The 16,180-nt window shown below is 47.5% G+C and overlaps 3 protein-coding genes across 7 annotated transcripts; 2 read left to right on the top strand and 1 right to left on the bottom strand.

Moving 5' to 3' along the window:
• The first annotated feature begins 23 nt into the window (after nt 1-23).
• Nucleotides 24-5,458, top strand: LOC118510298 (vacuolar protein sorting-associated protein 26B). Of its 2 annotated transcripts, XR_004905993.1 has the most exons (8): nt 24-1,094; nt 1,181-1,391; nt 2,074-2,239; nt 2,337-2,501; nt 2,583-2,689; nt 2,791-3,348; nt 3,435-4,283; nt 4,346-5,458. XR_004905993.1 is itself a non-coding variant. In XM_036051922.1 (7 exons), the coding sequence occupies exons 1-7, from the start codon at nt 1,092-1,094 to the stop codon at nt 4,106-4,108; spliced, it is 1,884 nt and encodes a 627-aa protein (XP_035907815.1). In that variant the 5' UTR covers nt 24-1,091; the 3' UTR covers nt 4,109-5,458. The 2 variants fall into 2 exon arrangements, 1 of the variants encoding a protein (XP_035907815.1); XM_036051922.1 differs by having other exon boundaries at nt 3,435-5,458.
• A 182-nt stretch (nt 5,459-5,640) lies between these two features.
• Nucleotides 5,641-8,071, top strand: LOC118510301. The gene is made up of 2 exons (XM_036051927.1): nt 5,641-5,909; nt 5,990-8,071. The coding sequence occupies exons 1-2, from the start codon at nt 5,648-5,650 to the stop codon at nt 6,235-6,237; spliced, it is 510 nt and encodes a 169-aa protein (XP_035907820.1). The 5' UTR covers nt 5,641-5,647; the 3' UTR covers nt 6,238-8,071.
• Nucleotides 6,607-15,260, bottom strand: LOC118510299 (F-actin-capping protein subunit alpha). 4 transcript variants are annotated; one of them, XM_036051924.1, is made up of 3 exons: nt 14,973-15,260; nt 14,085-14,407; nt 6,607-9,189 (listed from the first exon to the last, which is right to left on the bottom strand). In XM_036051924.1, the coding sequence occupies exons 2-3, from the start codon at nt 14,329-14,331 to the stop codon at nt 8,567-8,569; spliced, it is 870 nt and encodes a 289-aa protein (XP_035907817.1). In that variant the 5' UTR covers nt 14,332-14,407; nt 14,973-15,260; the 3' UTR covers nt 6,607-8,566. The 4 variants fall into 4 exon arrangements, with proteins under 4 accessions (XP_035907817.1, XP_035907818.1, XP_035907819.1 ...); XM_036051925.1 differs by having other exon boundaries at nt 14,526-15,251; XM_036051926.1 differs by having other exon boundaries at nt 14,085-14,511; nt 15,081-15,251.
• Nucleotides 15,261-16,180: the final 920 nt, after the last annotated feature.

Genomic DNA, 16,180 nt, shown 5'->3' with positions numbered 1-16,180 from the left:
CAATTTGTGCTAATTGGGTAAAAAAATTAATCACGAACGAAACGAAGAAAGACACGACACGAACGAACGGACGGTCCAGGCGGCGCGGAACAGTGTCGAAAAAAAGGAATTATTCTCATCGCCCCCAAAAACCGGGGAAAGCCCTTTCCAATCCGTGTGTGTGTGGAGCATCGCATTTCACATGCATCGTGCGTTCGGTGTGCAGTACGTGCTTATATAATACAATCTTGACGAGCGAATCTCCGTCCCTAAGCGCATCCAGAACGTCGCCGTTGTCCGTCGTCTAGTGCTGCTGCTGCTGCTACCACCAGTACAGCCTGTTCTTAGTGGGGCGAGGTGGTGCTGCACAGTCCACAATATTTTTCTCGCTGGTGCATTCCGATTAAGGCAAAAGTGAAAAATTACTCGACACGCTCGTTGCTGGTGCGTTCGAGAGCTGCAGCAATAAAGTGGTCGATCGTGGAAGGTGCAGCTGCGGCGAACAGAAGTAGCAGGAAACCGCAGACCTCTCCCGCTCCATCCATCCCCCTTTCTCTTTCTCCTGCTGAAGTGCGGAAGAACGGAAGCCGCATCAAACACACTTCATTTGGCCGGAAGTGGTATTCCGGGTGCTTTTGTCACCACCGTTAATTGAAAGCAAAATCGCTGTAAAGCCCTTGCAGTGTTCCGGACGGACAGCTTTCACGAAGCAAGATTGATGCGGGTACTTGTTTGTGTGCGTGCATTGCGTTAGTGTGCGTGCGTGTGTGTGTGTGTGTGCAAGCGTGTATGTTTGTTGTGCTTGCAGTTCCAGCAGCAGCATAGAGTGAACCTTTTCACGACGGGCCAAATCTTAATCGATTGTAGCGACTGTTCTGGCTGTTAACTAAGTTACGTTTACTGCCCATATCCCAAGTCAAGTGATAAGAAACGGAAGTGGAACGAAGCGGTGGGTAGCAGTGTGCGAACTGTTGGTGCGCGATTAGGGAGGCCGAACAGACAGGCGAACGGAATTTATCGCAAAAAGAAAAGAAAACACCCAGAGCAACACACTCACTCGCGCCACTGATCACATTTCGCGGGCGCAGGAAAACCTTCCCATTTAGCAAATCATGGTAAGCTTTGGACTTTGGGAGGTGGTTGCTAAGCGATCGATCGTGTGCCGTTCCGATGATGACATGTTCGATCTTTCTTTGCACAGAATTTCCTCCGTTTCGGCCAGTCGGCCGACATCGACATTTTGTTCGACGGGTCAGAAAACCGCCAGCAGGCCGAAATCAAAACAGAGGACGGCAAGAAGGACAAGTACCTGCTGTACTACGACGGCGAAACGGTGGGCGGAAAGGTGAACATAACGTTGAAAAAGCCGGGCAGCAAGCTGGAACACCAGGGTATCAAAATCGAGCTTATCGGTAAGTGCGCTAGTTGTAGGGATGCGCAAGAACCTACCAACGTAGCGTGTGTTTGCGTGTGGGGGGGGTTGGTTGGTTTCTGGCAAATCGCGGTCATATCACACTGCACGGTGTTGTGTGTGTGCGTGTGAGATTCACCAGAATTGGTATGTGCCAATTTCGTGTGCCAAAGGGCGAGATACAACTGTTTGCAACCGTACATACGATAGCAGCGGCAGCGGTTCGTGGACCGGATTTAGATATCAATCCATCTGCTCCGTTATTCGCATGTCATATGTTGTATGTTGCGCCCATTCGCTGTTTGTTCAATAACAAGAACAGAGCATTCGGGTAAAATACCACCCGGTGACGTTGAAGAATTCTTATCACAAACAACCAAACATCGAACGTTTGCGCTTCACCGAGCAGTGCGAGCGGTCGCATTTTATCAATTTGTTAGCTTTCCACTAGCAAAGCAGGCGAGATATTAAACACACACACACATAAATTAACAACCCGCTCAGTGGTGCCTCCCTGCAGGCCAGCGCTCCGCGAGCGCGCGTCCCTAGTAGATTGTTCAATTTAAGGGTGGTGTTGTACCATCGATAAATGAATGATAAATAAAGCTGCGTGCTGTGTTGTTGCGCCGGTTTGTTTTCTGCTGCTGCTACTAAATCATTTCGTTACGGTCATTCATTTGCAGGTCAAATTGAATTGTATTACGATCGCGGCAATCATCACGATTTCCTGAGCCTCGTCCGAGAACTGGCCCGGCCGGGCGATCTCATCCAGAACACGTCATATCCGTTCGAGTTTGCGAACGTCGAGAAACCGTACGAGGTGTACGTCGGGTCGAATGTGCGATTACGGTAAGCGGGGTTTTGTTTGTTTGTTTGTTTGTTGACAAACCAATCACTTTTCAATGCATACTTTGATTTTGACCTGCTTCATGTGACTCCACTGCAGATATTTCCTGCGGGTTACAATTGTTCGTCGCCTGAGTGACATCGTGCGGGAGGTGGACATTGCCGTGCACACGCTCTCGAGCTACCCGGACACGAACAGTCCGATCAAGATGGAGGTCGGCATCGAGGACTGCTTGCACATCGAGTTTGAGTACAACAAGAGCAAGTGAGTGAGAATGAACGCCTGTCGATCGAGCAGCAGGAGGACACGTTGACTAACTCGCGGGCCGCCGCTTTTCTCCAACAGGTACCACTTAAAGGATGTGATTGTGGGCAAAATTTATTTCCTGTTGGTGCGCATCAAGATAAAACACATGGAAATAGCCATCATCAAGCGGGAACAGACCGGTTCGGGTGAGTGTGTGGAGCTCGCGTCAAGCCTGCTCCTTTCATGCCTGTCTCGTTCTGTTACGTTAATTAACGATGCACGTTTCTACTCCCCCCCGCCCCTGCAGGACCCAACATGTACACCGAGAACGAAATAATCGCCAAGTACGAAATCATGGACGGTTCGCCGGTGAAGGGTGAAAGCATACCGATACGCGTGTTTCTCGCGGGTTACGATCTCACCGTAACGATGCGCGAGATTAACAAGAAGTTCTCGGTGCGCTACTTCCTGAATCTGGTGCTAATTGACACCGAAGATCGGCGGTACTTCAAACAGCAAGAAATCACACTTTGGCGCAAGGCGGAGAAGACGCGCAAATCGTTAACGCCGTCGCAGGCGGCAGCCATTGCGGCGGCGCAGGGTGGTGCCGCCGGGGCAGGATTGATGCCGGGCCAGTTGGCCGCGGTGACCGGTTCGAGCAATAATCCGCACATACCTCATCATCTCGTTGGGCAGGGTACGACGAGTTCGCTCAGCACGAAGGAGCTACCATCGAGTATGGCCGCTGGTGGGTCGGCCGGTTTGCTTGGGGATGGTAGTGCCGATGAGGACAGTACCGGCCTGAAGCGATCGGACGATTCCAATCCAATTATGGGACTGTTTACGGAAGACAACTCGCAGGCTGGTAAGGGGGCGGACGGTTTGTGTGGCGTGTGTGTGTGTGTGTTAGCAGTGTACGCAGATTACTTACTTTTTGTTTTTATCTTTCAGATCTACGACCTAAGCCGGCGGTGCGACAACGCAGCGACGATGCATCCGGTGCACTGCAAGATAACAGTTCCCGATCGGTCAATAGCAATTTGAAGCCCGGCGAGATGCCTCTGCATGTCGAACCGGATGAAGATTCGCTACCAAGCCAGCAGCAGCAGCAGCAGCAGCAACAGCAACCACAACAACAACAGCCCCAGCCAGGGCTGCAGCAACAGCATCTGCATCGTGAGGCCGGTGATGGGGCCGCCTCGATATCGCAAACGACTGACGAAGAAACATCCTCCCTGTTTGATGCGAACGATCTAAGCTTCAATGCGGCCAGCAGCAGCAACCCGTCGGCCAACGTAGCTGCCGCCCCATCAACGATCGTTAGCGATCCGACATCCTCGCCTACGGTTAGTAGCACGATAACGAAACCGCTGCTCTCGGAGGAACCGCCGGCTGACGAGGAAACGATGCCCGCTGGGAACAATAACAGCAGCAGCAGCAGGGTCGTCGAACCGGAGGACGCAGCGAATGCTGCTCTGTCGCCGGAAGTGTCGAGCACGGAAGTGAATAATGCAAGCAGCACCACTACCACGAGCCCATCGCCGGCAGCGGTGACGAGCTCAGCCTCATCGCCACCACCATTGGCGGCAAAACCGGCCAAACCTCGGAAGCCTGTGCTCGAATAAGGCGAAATCATTCTACTGCGAACCGAAGCTGTTGCGTGTTCCTGCCGGTCTCTCGAGCTCTCCTCCCTTGGCGTTGTTTTGCTTTGAAAAGGGTGGGCGTGAAATAATGCAGCAAACGGTGGAGCCATTTTAAAAAGGGGGAGGCAAAATCAGGATATAGGAACGAAGAAAAGTGGTACGTACTAATGTGAGCTAGAATATATATTATAAACAATTTCTTATCTTTTTTTGTTATAGCAAACAAATGATTGATTCCTAAAGAACTTTAGATACTAGCATCATCACGCGTCAGATTTGCATTACATCCGATATACTGCTGAGTGCAAGAAAACAGAAAGGCCCACACCAATAGCAAGCAAAGCGGAAGAATGTTGATCTTCTTTTAAACAAACATTGTCGTAATGCGGAATATTGTAACGCTAGCAGGAGAAAGACACGTAAACCGAGAGCTCGGTAGTATAGGGAAAGCTAATGGCAATAGGAAAGCAAGTGGCACGGTGGGATAGCAGTGAAAAGTCCACCCGAGGTGGTTTTGATAGGAATTTCGAATCGATCATTAGAGCGTATCGTGCTCCCGTACCCGTACGATTGTTGATGCGTACCTTCGGTTCCCTCACAATACAATTCACCAAATTTATCAAATGCGACTGGGCAGAATATTTTCTTTATTTAGTCAATTTTGGGCTGTTTCGGGGGAAAAATAGAATTTGCGGAAAAAATTGTAGCGCGTGCAGCAGTTATCATTGTGCATGGGGGAGTAAGCACCGGTGAAGAAAAAAATGCGTTGATAATTTACTGTGTAAGCTTTGCTAATCTAGGTTTTTAAGCTCGCCACAATCGTGTGGCTGTTTCTGTTGTATCTGTTTTCGGCATTGTTTTCTTTCCATTTTGGGTAAGGTGAAAGTGTATCGCCCCCGTTTCGTCGTACTCGAAACACTTGTAATGGACTGTTGAACAAAAAGAAACACAATTGTTACTACATTTAAGCAAACGCGAGCAAGGATAGAGAACTGTTTACTTGGCGAGCAGAGGAAGATCACAACCATTGCACCATATGCGAGCAATTTGATGCGATCATTGTGTGGAAGGCATTGCCCAAGGAGGAACACAATGATACAAGCACTACTTCACACACGTAGGTTATACGTGGTCCGAACATAATGGAGGATAGGAAACTGATTTGACAACAATTTGCAGCAGTATAGTGGGGAGAAAAGAGAGAGAGAGATGGATTGAAGAAAGGAAGCTAGCAATGTGCGAGGAAGGAAGGAGAGCAACAGAAAAAAAACAGAACTATGAAAAGTATATATATATTGAAAATAAACATACTAAGTATATGAGATCACAAAACGCACCTTAATTCGTCTCCCTAATTCGTAAAGTTCTTTACGCTCAACTTTACTTACAAACTAAGTACACAATCAACCGTCCATCCGAGTAGGCGCTGAAACCAGACTGAAGAACCGAACCGTGTGTACTAAACAGATCGATTGTGGGATCAAATCGAATTGACGTTTCGGTTCAGATGTAAACAAAAACATGACCAATTTTCTTTACTTGCCGCCGGATAGCCTCGGCTCAACTCAACTCAAGCAAGAAAGCGTTGTAAATATTGTGAAAACAAAATTTGTAAGGCCACCCGTTGCGAGGATGGTGTCCTTAAAAACGCTCACCAAAGCAGCCACATACATTGCCGTCGGTGGTATTACGGCGGCTTTGATAATGAAGGTGAAGCTGGAGGATAAAATACGCCGTCAACCGTACTACAAGGAATCGTTGAAATTGCTCCGATCACACCAAGGTAGCGTTTGCATCCGTTTGAGGTGGCGCAAAACGACTGCAGCATACTTTCAACTTCTCTCTTTACCATCCGTTTTCTAGGGGCGGTACAACTGCTCGGTCAACCCATCAAGGATCTGAGCTTCGATATTGGCGAGGAAAGCAAAAAGTTTGGCGGAGGCAAGATCGACAGCTTTGCCGTCCCTGTGCGGGGCCAGAAGAGCCGCGGCAAATACTACTTCTGGGCGGAAATGGAAGGCGAGCGTTGGGTGATAAGGCGGGCAGAGCTGGAGCTGGAAAATGAACCTGACCGCCGGCTGCTTATTAAGGCCGAAAGCCAAATGGAGTAGCCAATGTCGTGTCGTTAATTTAATACGTTTCGTAAGTAGCAAATAAACATTATGCACCAAATGAAAATCATGCGCTTGTGCGTTTTTTTTTGTATGAATTTTATTTAATTTTTATATATTTTGTAATAGTAATTAAATATACAATTATCTCCGTCCCGTGGTGTGCACAACAACAAATCAGGCAGCGATCCTCATCCTCCCTGCTTTGCATCATCCTATAGCTACTTGGGGTGCCCTTCGTTTTGCTATGTCGGTACGGCGGAGGCGCGACGGCGACGACGTCCTCTAATGGTGCTTTGCTTCGTTCTATTGGCTTTTAATGTTCCGCTCCTGTTTGATTTTGTATCACTCTATAATTGCACCTATTCATCATCAGCGCATGGGTTCATATCCATGCGGCTGCAGCCGAACGAATTACGGCTCATTGCAGCATCCGCGCAGCAAGTTGGTTGGTTCGGAGAACGCTCGGAGTTCTTCTCTTCGCTTGCCGTTCCGCGTATTAACTACCCTTCATCTTCTGCTGCTTTGCCTCCCTCAGCTCGTCGTTACACATCCTTCCAATTAATCTGTAATAATTAGCAGCGCAACTGCTGCCGCTGCTTTATCATTCGCAATGTTAACCAGTTCTTTTCACTATTCTACTAACACGAATTCTCACATGCTCCAAAGTGTCTGCATTTCGTTTGCAGTTTGGCTTTTTTCCCAGATTTTCTTTTTGTTTCTTTACACGTGTGGCGCACCAAGCGAAACAAAACCAAAACACACAAAAGTCCGACAAAGTCTCGGGCAAAGTCTTAGTCACAAGCAATTAAGCTCCAGCTCCGCGCGAAAGACAAGATTGGAAACACACACACTTGAAACGGTGGTATCGAAATTACGCGGCATTTCATAAACTACTTTACGACTGAACAATATAGTGCTCGGCTGCTTACCTTCAGTTTTTATATTCTTCAACGATCGTTTCCTGTTTCTGTGTTTCTGTTCTAAGTGCTTTTTTGTTCTTAAATGCAGTTCCAAACTGGCAAGCAAACGAAATTTTCCTCAAAACAGTTCTCGTTTCCAGTTTCCTCGCCAGGGCCATTCCGAAAGGGCAGTTTTTGTTTTGTTAAATAGATAAAATTAAAAAATGTAGGAGACAAACGTAAGAAATGTGCGTGTTTTGCAGGTCCTTTTGTAGGTTTTTTTTTCGAGAAAGGCAAAGCAATTCGTCAATGCTTATGTATCGTCAAACGCCGTAAAAAAAAAACACCTATGCTTGGTACAAATGGGGCAACAATAAGGGCTTCCTCACATTCGGTGTTCCTTCCTTTTCTGTATCTCATCCCCGTCCCCTTCTGTAACACTAGCGCTACTCCGAACCGATAAAGCGAGAGGCAAGAAGAACGATCCTCACACTCACGATCCTTGTTCAAATTTCTTAAATCCACTTCCATCCATCCGTTAACAACAAATGCGGAACCGCGGAACAAAAATGCGTCCTACCCATTCCAACAAACTCACTCGTGCGCCTGGCCTACTATTTCTTCCCCGATTCTGGATGCACTTTCTTTGCACGAGAAAGGATGGGAGATGGAAGGGGGTTAAATAGTTAAATTAGTTTTATTCTCTTTTTTCGATATTTATTTGCCCCGCACTCAGCTTAGCCTGTTCGTGTCGCGTTGTATTATATGTGCTTTCGTTCTCGCGTTCTACCGCCTAAGCGGTGTCCCTAACTGTCCCTCTTTTGCTTCTCAAGATGTGTCGGTCGTCTTACACTACAGAGTAGGTTTCTTGTTTCTGTTATTAAAATAAAAAAAACCGAAAAAAGACACTCGCAAGGCTCGCAAAAGAAAAACACACACACACCAGGAAAACGAGGATCAACAGTAGCAAAACAAGCAACTAATAGAGATCGGTCCCCATCTAGAGCAAATGAAACACACAACCACTATTAATCTCTATCTGTGTATGTGTGTGTGGCTTCCAAGGACTTTGATCCTTCGTGTGGATCTCTCTTGTATGCAGCAGGTGTGGCGCGTCCTTCCAGTGAACTCCACTAGGCATTGCCGTTTGCTCTCCCTCTTTCTCTCTATGTAAGTGTGTGTGTGTGTGTGTGTGTGTGTGTGTATTGTACGAACGAAACTAACAAAACAAAAAGCGTTCCTTCCCTTTTTCCCTACTTCCCGTACACACACACAACATCGTGTCTCGCTGTCGGACGACTGCCCAGCAACATCCGATCGTGTTCCGTTCTCACCGGGTTCGCTTGCTTCCGTATCATCATCATCATCATCATCATCATAATCATCACTCACTCACACCTTACCTACCACACCGCGCCGGGCCGCATCTACTGCGTCTTCAGTTCCTTACCGATGCTATAGGATACTATCTTACTCCAGTCGATTTTCGTTCGCGTTACCGGCAGTTGCCGCCGGAGCGCCTTGAACGTCGTATCGGACATTGTCTGATAGTTCTCCGATATTGCCGTCTGGTAGTCGTGCTCGCTCTCCTCGATCAGTCGTATGATCTCCTTTGCCGTGTTGGCCTCGTTCGTGATCGGTACCGTCTCGCGGCAGTCCTTCGCCGACACCAGCTGCACATTGCCGTCCTCGTAGTAGTGGACCTGTAGCTTCAGCGAACCCTTCAGCTCGGCCGTACCGCCACCGGACGCGGGGAACGTGATCGCCCAGACGGAGCGCCACCGGCCGTTCCAGAAATTCTTCGGCTGAAACTGGTGGTCCTCGATGCAGACGTTGAGCGTTATCTGTCCGTTTACCGTTCGGCCAAACACCGAGCAGGACCCGTTGCGGTAGTGGTTGGCGCTGTATGTGAGCGTCTCAATGTCCAGCATCGCACGCCACTGTTCCGACGTGTGGTCGCCGTCGTGGTTCTGCAGATCGGAGGCTTCCTTGCGCAGGTGATCGAACTTGAAGCTTTGCTTGCTGCGCGGATCGAAGAAGCGGCCACCACCTGGAGAAGGAAGGGAACGAGCGATTGAGGATTAGTATTTCATTACAATAGCACGAGCACACTGAATGTGTCGTCAATCGGTGATAAATGGTTCTTACTGTCCACGCCTAGAAGGAAAACAAAGCCAAGCACACACAAAGTACCGCATTGCCTTGAGACAATGTTTATATCCAACGAGTTATGACCATACAAAAATCCCACTGTGCAATAAAAATGACAGGCCACAGTGCTGCACACAAAAGATTCTAGGGGAGGGAACTTCTCGAGTCATTTACTTTTTATCGACTGACCGATGCGAGACAGCCGTCCCGTAATGGGGATACAAGTTGTTTGCAATTTTCCCTGACCAACAACACAAATACGACCGATAATCCACTACCCGATGATGGATGAACAACGCGGACGACACCGAACAAACCGCCGTGCGCCATCATAAAATTACCACCATGAAGAAGGTGTGAAAAGGCGTGCGGTCGTGGTTGGGGACACGGTTACGTTAATGGGACAACAATTCGGAGCAATTCGTCGTGGCGTTAAGAGGGAGCCAAGGCCTATGACCTATGCTGTCGGTGTGGTCACGGAGGGCTGTTAAACTGCCAGGCGCAAAGACACACAAAGGGGATCATCCAAATGGCTAGACTCGTGCTCGAGGTGGAGTTAAAGAATAACGTCCGTTGTTTGGATGGTAAATTAAACGGCTTCTCTGTGGAGCATCACATTGTCTGCTTTATAAAACTATTAGATTTTTTTCAAGAACGATGAATTGTAGAGCTATCTTTTGTTTGGTTCCTTCTGCAACCTTCAGCTACTAAGAATAAGAAGTTATGCATTAAAATAAACCGAGAAGGTTATTCCAAGCCTTGGCCCTGCTTCCAAGTGCTTCATATTTTACAGCGATATTAGCTGATGTAGAGCAGCTATGGCTGAGACAGTAGAGCAATTGAAATTTGAATTCAAGAGAGCAACGACTCCCAGGTACAGTGGTAGAGTAGTAGAGGAGCTGGCCTTTCACACGGCAGAACTGGGTAGCAAATCCCAACTTGGCCGTTCTGCCCCAGCTCTAGGGACGTTGTAGTTCCACATCTAGAGCATATCAGAGCTTCCAAATGAGTCAGCAAATCATATGGTAAAGACAATCCTGGATAAAGAATGTTATTTAAAATCTCTCGTCGAAGCCGTCCAAGTCTGAGGGTTAGAAAAATATTTGTGGGCAAGCCTCAATCAGATCGCATCGATTGATCTGATCACAAAGCAGTAGTTTTAACTTCATCGCAACCTACAGTTAGTCTATTTAGCTACCACACGGACTGACCCATTTTTTGCGTTATTGATTGAATGAAGCAAAAACCACCCCCCGGGCCGGTGAAGACCTGCAGCATTTGTGTAGATTCAATATTCTTCCCTCCTTTCACTTCCGATCATATCCTCCACTCGAAGGGTTGTTTGATATGCGTTCGATATAGAGACGGCAAATAAAAGCGAGCTAACCTAGCTAACTGCGCGCTGTCTCTATATTTTCAAGTACATCACATTGCGCCCATCGCCACACGATCTCTCTCTCGCCGAACCAGTCCAATAAAAGTGAGTTTGACTCTAAGGTTTTCCTGCCCAATCCGGCCGGACTGCTAGAGAGGCTTCCGTTTGTGTACATTGTTTCATCGTTAGATTGATTTATCTGCATTACATTTTCGGATCCGTAGTCGAACGGTCTTTTTTTCGTTTCACCGTAGCCACAACATCCACCGCTTCTACTTGATGGCAGCTTGCTGGTTCCTTTCCAGCTCAGGCGTTTGGTGTTTAATTGGTAGAAAAATCACGCACTCCACACCGTCTTGTATCAGCAGCGAAGTGGAAGCATAATCACCGATACAAACGGCAAAACCACCACGTTACCGTTGCATAACCGAGTGCTCAAACGTAACGCGGAATTCGAAACTAGCCGGACCGGGATAAGCCGGATCGTTTTACACATCAACCCACGGTGAAGATGGATCAGTAGTGAGCGATTAGAACAGACAAGCAGCGAACGAGTGTCGTTTCTTTCCCCGACTAATGCGGATTGTAAAAGCCTGGTAGGAATCTAAATCACACGACTATTGCCAAAACCAGCATATATCTCGGTGGTCAGTGAGTCCATCCTAACCTTGCCGTCGGTCTCCATCTTACGCGCTGACTCTCCGTCACTGCGTTGCCTTTTATGGCGTTGATGCAAGGCTTAGCCCGCTGCACGGTTTGGCATCGGTTCCATCATCGTGCCGTAGAAACCTATTCGAAAACTACCATTTCACACTTTGCTTTCGATTGCAGCAGCCAGCATATGGGGGGAAAGAGGGCTCTTCCCTCTACGTTACGAGCTTTATTTACACTTGACCAACTAAGAAATGAATCGATTTCATTGGTGATTGGAAAAAGGGAGCGCTTGAACCTCTACCAACGGACGGCACCTGCCCCGCAAGGCCGTTCAATTCAATCAATTTAAATTAATTTTCGCACGTGGAAAGCCCCCGTGGAGGGTTTGGTGGGTTGGTCCACCCGTTGGTGCGATGTAATGCACATATTTTTATAAATTCCACCCCCTTTCTCGTCTCGCTGCACACGCGGTTCAAGAAGCCTTCGCTGGCCATTACATTTTCCATCTCACACCCAGCCCGAATCTATTATAATCAAACCGTGGTAAATTTGCGCGGAAAGTGAAAGTGAAACACTCTTTCCTCTCTCTCGTTTTCGTGACGGTCCTAGGGTAGGGTGAAAATCCGAGGCAACGTGCCAACATCATCATCATCATCACCAACATACATGTGGTGCTGCTGTTTATCCGGACGATACATAATGACGCTTGTTGAGCTGGTTGAGACCAAGTGGGCCGACCACCGCCCATCAAAGCCACAGCGCGTCATCCATGTACGTTCTTATCGTTGCATTTTGTTTTAAGAATGCAGGCACCCGACTGCCTCTTATCTTGGTGCTCGCTAGCGAACAAGAACCGGTCAGAGACACCCAACAAACAGACGATAGCGGCAGGCACTTGAGAGCCCCTTTCAGCACGTTTCTTATGTTGTTCGTATGATATTATGTATGCCTGGTTATCAAGCACAACACAGTACAGTGCGCTGCCTGCAAACAAGCGTGAGCGAACTTCCAAAAATTGATAATCGAATGGAAGCAACCCGGAGTTGGAAACATCACGCAGCTGCTGCAGATACAGCCGTGGAAGGAAAGAAAACTAATCGAACACATTCATTAAATAATTCATTCCTTCCACTTTCTTTCTATAGAGGCCCAAAAGCTCGGGAGCTTTTTGGTGCGAATCTGTCTGTAAACAGTTCCTTCTTCTCCATCTGGACTTCTGGGGGAGCATACCGGATATGGCATGTGGAACGTTCTAATCTTTGCGCGGTTTCCATCACCTCAAGCAGCACACGCAGTGTGCCCTCGAGAGAGTGTGGAGAAGATACCGAATAGAAGAGCGAAACAAGGAACTGGCGGATGCCACACGGTACGGGCATGAGCTCATTGCCGTCCATAACAGGGATTTGCCGGTAGGTGGGGATGTAGCACACATGAATCATGGTCGTCGACGCATACTGGTGGTTTGCGGACAAAACGTGTAGCGTGTAGTCGTGATTGATCTTCGTATCAGTAGTTGTTAACGTTGCTGCAAATTCCGTTCCGCGCTTGGAGGACTATTTTGAGGGCTAGCTTTTAAGGACAGGGAACGGTCAAACATTATAGCTAAAAAGGCATTACTTGACCGGAACATTCCTTCGTCCGGCTGTGCGCCATCGTCTCTAGTGTCTTATCATAATTGATAATGATTTTAAATTAACAATCGCTTAACTCGCGAATTTACCCGCCAAAAATGGTACAGTTTCTCCTACCGAGGGGCTTCTTCAGCCAACCGTTGCCGAAACCATTTTTTACGCTTTGCAAAACACGATTTCGATGCGCTATCGCTGAAACGGTTCCATGTGTTTTCTTTGTCACATTTCATATTAATGAAAGCCGCAACAATTGAGAGAGTTTATCACAAATTGTCTGCGATTGTTGTGCCTCACACACCCTTACATCTAACATCGAGCGTAAAAAAGTGAAATGATTTGAATTTACCGACTGTGTTTAACGCTTAAACCGGAGGAAAGGATAAAACGGTTAATTATGTGTTTGTTTCAGAACGGTCCCTTAAATTGATACGACAAAACAAATCTGTGTACACGCAGTTGCGTTTTGTTGTCATTATCTAATCTCGCGCAAAAGGGAATTTTACTCCACTCACGCCCCAACTTCTTATCGGGATGGTTTGATTTGCAAAGCAAATGCCGGGTCGATCAGATAATACACGTGACACACCGTTCTTCCTTCTGGTGGCTCCAAAGGTGGTTTGCTCAATCGCTTCCGAATTCGAAATTTAACCGCTGGAAGGCTGTTTTTTGCGCAACCCGATCGTCAGCCTAGCATTGACTTTGGTTTGGGGTGCAGCAGCAAGAAGGATGTCGCCTACTAGATAGTTTTGGCAAAATTTGCATCTAGAGAGCAATGACGGTGTGAACAAACACCGATAGCAGGCACAGTGAAGGGTGTGTGTGCTGGTGTGACGATAGCATCGAACCGTTGATCCCAATTTCGATTCCGTTTTTCCTTCTATCGGGGACGGGGCAAGAGTGTATATATCCGCTGATACCACTGCCATACGTAGCAGTGAGTGAGACAAAGATTTCTAAAAATATACAGCCTACGTACGTCCGTACGTAGTAGGATGTTGGATCGCATTTTCATTCAAAAACTATTAATGGCGCCCACAGAGGCGCGTTCGGTGCGGTTTGCAGCGAATTGTCAACGTCATTGCGGATCGCCGGGTTAGCGCTGGGCTACACTTTGTAAAAGGCTTCACAACTTACCGAGATCGTTAAACTCTGTGACCAGCACGGCTATCTCGGAGTTCTCGAGAATGACTGGAGTGAGCTGGTCCTTGTTGTACTGGGCGCAGGCGGCACTGGCACCTTCCTTCAGCAGCCGATCGTCGTTCAGCAGCTCGCGCACATCGTTGAACACTTCGTTGAACTCACCGGGCGGAGCATGCATCAGGAAGTCGGACGCGATCCGGATCTTGTCCTGGTCGCTTATCACATCGTCAACATCCGCCATTGTGTAGTGCCTGTGGTGTGCGGGGTTTGTTGTCCTGAATTGCTACCCTCCGGTGGTTCCACGGAAAACCCTCTTGCTGCGAGAGGCACAAGATGAGAATGGGTCAGATATCAGTACGTTCCAACGGACGGCTAACGGCGGTATGTGGCGCTTCCACAACTTCCGCCCCGGGGTTTCTCTCTACGAATACGAACAAACGATGGCAATAATAGTAGTAAGCACGCAATTAGAATATCCACCACCAAATAATCTTGGGACTTGAAACTGAACGAGGAGGTTGCAGCGATGCGATGACGACGGTTTTGACACTTGTTCACTGTGTGTGTTCACAACTGTCACGATGATCTAGTACTCCTTCTCTGTTGGTGTGGCTGGGCGCGGCGGTAGCGGCGACGCTGGTGGAGGGTGACGGCGAATGAAGTGGGGGGAGTACGGGAGGAGCGATGAGTAATTTCTTCTACAAACTTTTCACTTCCCTAAACCTTTTTATCGTCTTCGCTTATCTGATAGCTACACATTTCACGAAATACGAAGCAAAAACGCCCCCCAAACCAACAACCGAACCAGATTCACCGTAGCAGAAAAACTCTATTCAACATAAAACAGCACGCGCAGAGGAACGAGTAACAAGAGAAACACACCTTGAGCCGCGATGCGACCGAGTGTGTGTAGAGTGCACCTTCAACCCGAAAGAAGCAACAGAAAACAGCGAATTTATGCACTATTTCGAACACTTTTCGCTTACACACCTATTGAACTTTATGCTCGCTGGTGGAAAACCGCACAACTCCACGCGTTTTCGCTGCTTACGTCGAGTTTCTCCGTAGCTGAGTTTTCAATCTTCACTGCGTGTAATTTTTTTGCAGCTTTTTTGACTCTCCAGTTCGGCTGCTTCTAGTTTTTCTTCTCGGCTGCGATTCGATGACGACGAGGTTGAAATATGCTGTCAAAAGTCAAGGTATGTAGATATAGAAGGTAGAGCAAGGTGTATGTATTTAGAAGGTGGATTTTTATCGATTTGACAGGGCGACATTTTAGTCGAGTTATGTCAGAGTTTGTTTACAAAAACATATGGTATGGGGCAACAAACATGAACAAACAGCCTCGATTCTCAATCCCTTGAGCAATTTCACTAATTTATGGGTCATCTTCGCATATTAAATGTTGTTCCACAGAAGATTGACGATATTTGGTTGCATTTTTCGTCAAAAAATCGCAAGCGATACCACCACCGGCGCCTCCTCCGACGCTGCCATCACTCTTCTCAATACCCTTCCCCTCGATCACCACGGAACTGTTATGTCAGGTCGAGAAATGTCAATTTGCTCTAAACAACTCTACCTCAAGGTATGTAGATATAGAAGGTAGAGTTGTTTAGAGCAAATTGACATTTCTCGACCTGACATAACAGTTCCGTGGTGATCGAGGGGAAGGGTATTGAGAAGAGTGATGGCAGCGTCGGAGGAGGCGCCGGTGGTGGTATCGCTTGCGATTTTTTGACGAAAAATGCAACCAAATATCGTCAATCTTCTGTGGAACAACATTTAATATGCGAAGATGACCCATAAATTAGTGAAATTGCTCAAGGGATTGAGAATCGAGGCTGTTTGTTCATGTTTGTTGCCCCATACCATATGTTTTTGTAAACAAACTCTGACATAACTCGACTAAAATGTCGCCCTGTCAAATCGATAAAAATCCACCTTCTAAATACATACACCTTGGTCAAAAGTAGAGTTTTTCGAGGGGTAGGACAGTTGACGTACCGAGGCACAGTGGAGAAATTCTAGCGGTCAACGACGAACGGTGCAAAAAATATTTAATATTAAATATTTCCTGTGCTTTGAAG

The sequence above is a fragment of the Anopheles stephensi genome, chromosome 3, assembly GCF_013141755.1.
Source record: "Anopheles stephensi strain Indian chromosome 3, UCI_ANSTEP_V1.0, whole genome shotgun sequence".
NCBI lineage: Eukaryota > Metazoa > Arthropoda > Insecta > Diptera > Culicidae > Anopheles > Anopheles stephensi.
This window is presented reverse-complemented; position numbering and strand designations above follow the sequence as displayed.